This window comes from Scylla paramamosain, chromosome 4 (assembly GCF_035594125.1).
Source record: "Scylla paramamosain isolate STU-SP2022 chromosome 4, ASM3559412v1, whole genome shotgun sequence".
Classification (NCBI taxonomy): Eukaryota; Metazoa; Arthropoda; class Malacostraca; order Decapoda; family Portunidae; genus Scylla; species Scylla paramamosain.
The window spans coordinates 30,304,527-30,307,026 of record NC_087154.1 but is presented as its reverse complement, the minus strand read 5'-3'; the positions used below and the strand labels follow the sequence as shown (position 1 = coordinate 30,307,026).

The window sequence follows — 2,500 nt, the reverse complement described above, 5'->3', positions numbered from 1 at the left end:
AAAAAAAAGACGCTCTTTATCATGTTGCAGTGTCATGGTTAGAACTTCGTGTACGAATGTATTTATTGTACAAACATAAACGTAAATTATAACCCAGATATTCAAGCCAGCACTCCGCTGCCTTCATCATTCCCTGGCCACCCTTGCATGCTCTCTTTCTGTCCTCACTCATTAACGCACCCAGCACACTTCACATGCTCCTCGCTTCTCTTCCCTTTACCTTCTCGGGCCGTATTTTATATTCCGGAACTTTTTCGAATGCCTTGTCGAAGTCCTCTTTACACTTTATCTTGGTGCGGAAGAGATCGAGGGCCTGGGGTGGCGGCTTCACCACCGTCAGCATGTCCTCCAGCTTGATCGACATCCTGAAAGGCACACACACCCGGGTCACTCACACAGGCACGTCCTCGCTGCTGCAGAGGCGAGTGTTTGCTTGGATCACTGCGAACACTTCAATAAGGAGGAAAACGGGGGAATCTTTCACGAATTGTGTTACATGCGAAACACATGACTGGGTGACAACAGTGAGAGAGAGAGAGAGAGAGAGAGAGAGAGAGAGAGAGAGAGAGAGAGAGAGAGAGAGAGAGAGAGAGAGAGAGAGATATGTAGACTGTGTGTGCGTGTGTGTGTGTGTGTGTGTGTGTGTGAGTGTATGTGTGTGTGTGTGTGTGTGTGTGTGTGTGTGTGTGTGTGTGTGTGTGTGTGTGTGTGTGTGTGTGTGTGTGTGTGTGTGTGTGTGTGCATAAGGCATCTGAATTACTGAGCGGCTAAGCATTGATGGTAACATGTGGTGTTTCACTCACTCGCATGACGCTTTTCTTTTCAAATATCATATAAGCAGTAACATTTTCCCCTCACACGTGTTTCCTAGATGTGTGTTCATGACAAGTCTTGCATTATCTCGAAGAAAGTTAATTTTTTCTCACCCAACAAGTGTTTTATTTATATAATTGCTTGTTTTTGTTTTGTTTTTGCATTAATGAAATAATAAAGAATTCCAATTACTGTATGAATTCCCAACACTTACACTGAAATCAATTATGTAATCTTGAAAAATATATATAATTCGCGCAGTTCAGGTCCTAATTAACTCAATTTTTCTTTTCACGGATACTTTTTTCTTTTAAAACCTTAATGAGTTGTGTTCACATTCGCCTCACTTTTTTTTTTTTATCTATTTATCTTTTTTATTATCATCTAGTATTTATTTTTAAACAATTTACAAACATGTATTCAGACACATTGTTTTAAAGAGGATCATGAAAACCTCCATGACACTATATCATCATGTGCAGCTTGTATGGACCGCGTAGAAAAACACCTATAATAATGCCATCAGTCTAAAAAAAAAGAAAAAAAAAATCTGAAGAGGGAGAGAGTGAGTACTTGATTAGTGTAGTAGTAGTAGTAGTAGTAGTAGTCGTAGCAGATAGTAATGCTATGTCTACCTTACGAACACACCCACGAAGTCCTTCCAGTCCTCTCCTAATAGCACATTAAAAAAATCAGAACCATCTAATGTTATCACACACAGAAACAAAACCACATCAAAACATTAAATGCAATTACTTGGTGGATAGTGTAGCAGCGCCTCTGGTAGTGCCTCGCAAAGCTTATGTAGTGAACGAGATCCCAGTCCTCTCCTGCAGCACACGCCCGCCCCTCACTGTTGTTCTGTCGGGGGCGGCGTGTGGCGTCACCTTTTGCTCCCCTTGTGTCTGCGGCCCGTGGGTGGCGGGGCTCGCGTCTCCATTCAGCTGTGGGCTACAAGGGGCATGGATCTGGGCAGCACGGATCTAGGTAACACCAACACCTCAGATTGAAAGTAAAAGCGACGCACATTAGGAGTGTCTTCAGCGCCAGCCTTCAAGACACTACTGGCGTCCCTAGCAACGGCCCTAGCAACGGTCCTAAGGCGAGAGGAGCATTCGTGTGAGGAGAAAATGAATCTCTTACTTAGAAAAAAAAAAAAAAAAAGAGCCAAGGTCAGTAAAATTAATGTTCCTGAATCTACTTACTAAAGGAATGTTCTAGAAATGCTCTACTACTTTTCTTTCTTTATGCTGCATCGTTATTATCATTAACGAGTGTATTGTAGTCTTTTCCTAATACTGTAGCTAGTATAGTGTAATTAAACAAAACACCTATATTAGTTGGTAAGCCTCATTTTCTTCCTTCACACTGCAAGCTTTCATTATTTACAAGTATACTGTAGCTATTTCTTTTCTAATACTCCAGCTTGTACAGTGTAGTTGAATAAAACAAACTAGTTAGGGCTTAAAAGTCTGCTGCTGCTTAAAATTCACCTACTTTCCCTTGTATTCACTCCTGTGTTATACTTGTGCTTGAGGAAAGACCAGTATTTTGTGTGTGGGTGAGCGAAAAAGGAGACAAATGCAGATTAAGACGAAGCAAATAACACGCAAAGTCGCTCAAGAGACGGAGTATATAAGGGAAACTAAAAGGCGTGTTGTAACCTGTTTTGCGGGGCCTCGACAAA

At 41.6% G+C, this 2,500-nt stretch overlaps 1 protein-coding gene across 1 annotated transcript in view; it reads right to left on the bottom strand.

The window, feature by feature from the left end:
* Window positions 1-2,500, bottom strand: part of LOC135099962 (uncharacterized) — a 12,515-nt gene that overhangs the window by 9,875 nt on the left and 140 nt on the right. Inside the window, exons 1-2 of the mRNA XM_064002714.1 lie at window positions 1,570-2,500; window positions 221-365 (exon numbers count right to left, since the gene is read on the bottom strand). The exon at window positions 1,570-2,500 is cut by the window's right edge and continues 140 nt beyond it. Of these exons, the coding sequence (XP_063858784.1) occupies window positions 221-364 (144 nt within the window). The 5' untranslated portion in view covers window position 365; window positions 1,570-2,500. The remainder of the gene's footprint in view (window positions 1-220; window positions 366-1,569) is intronic.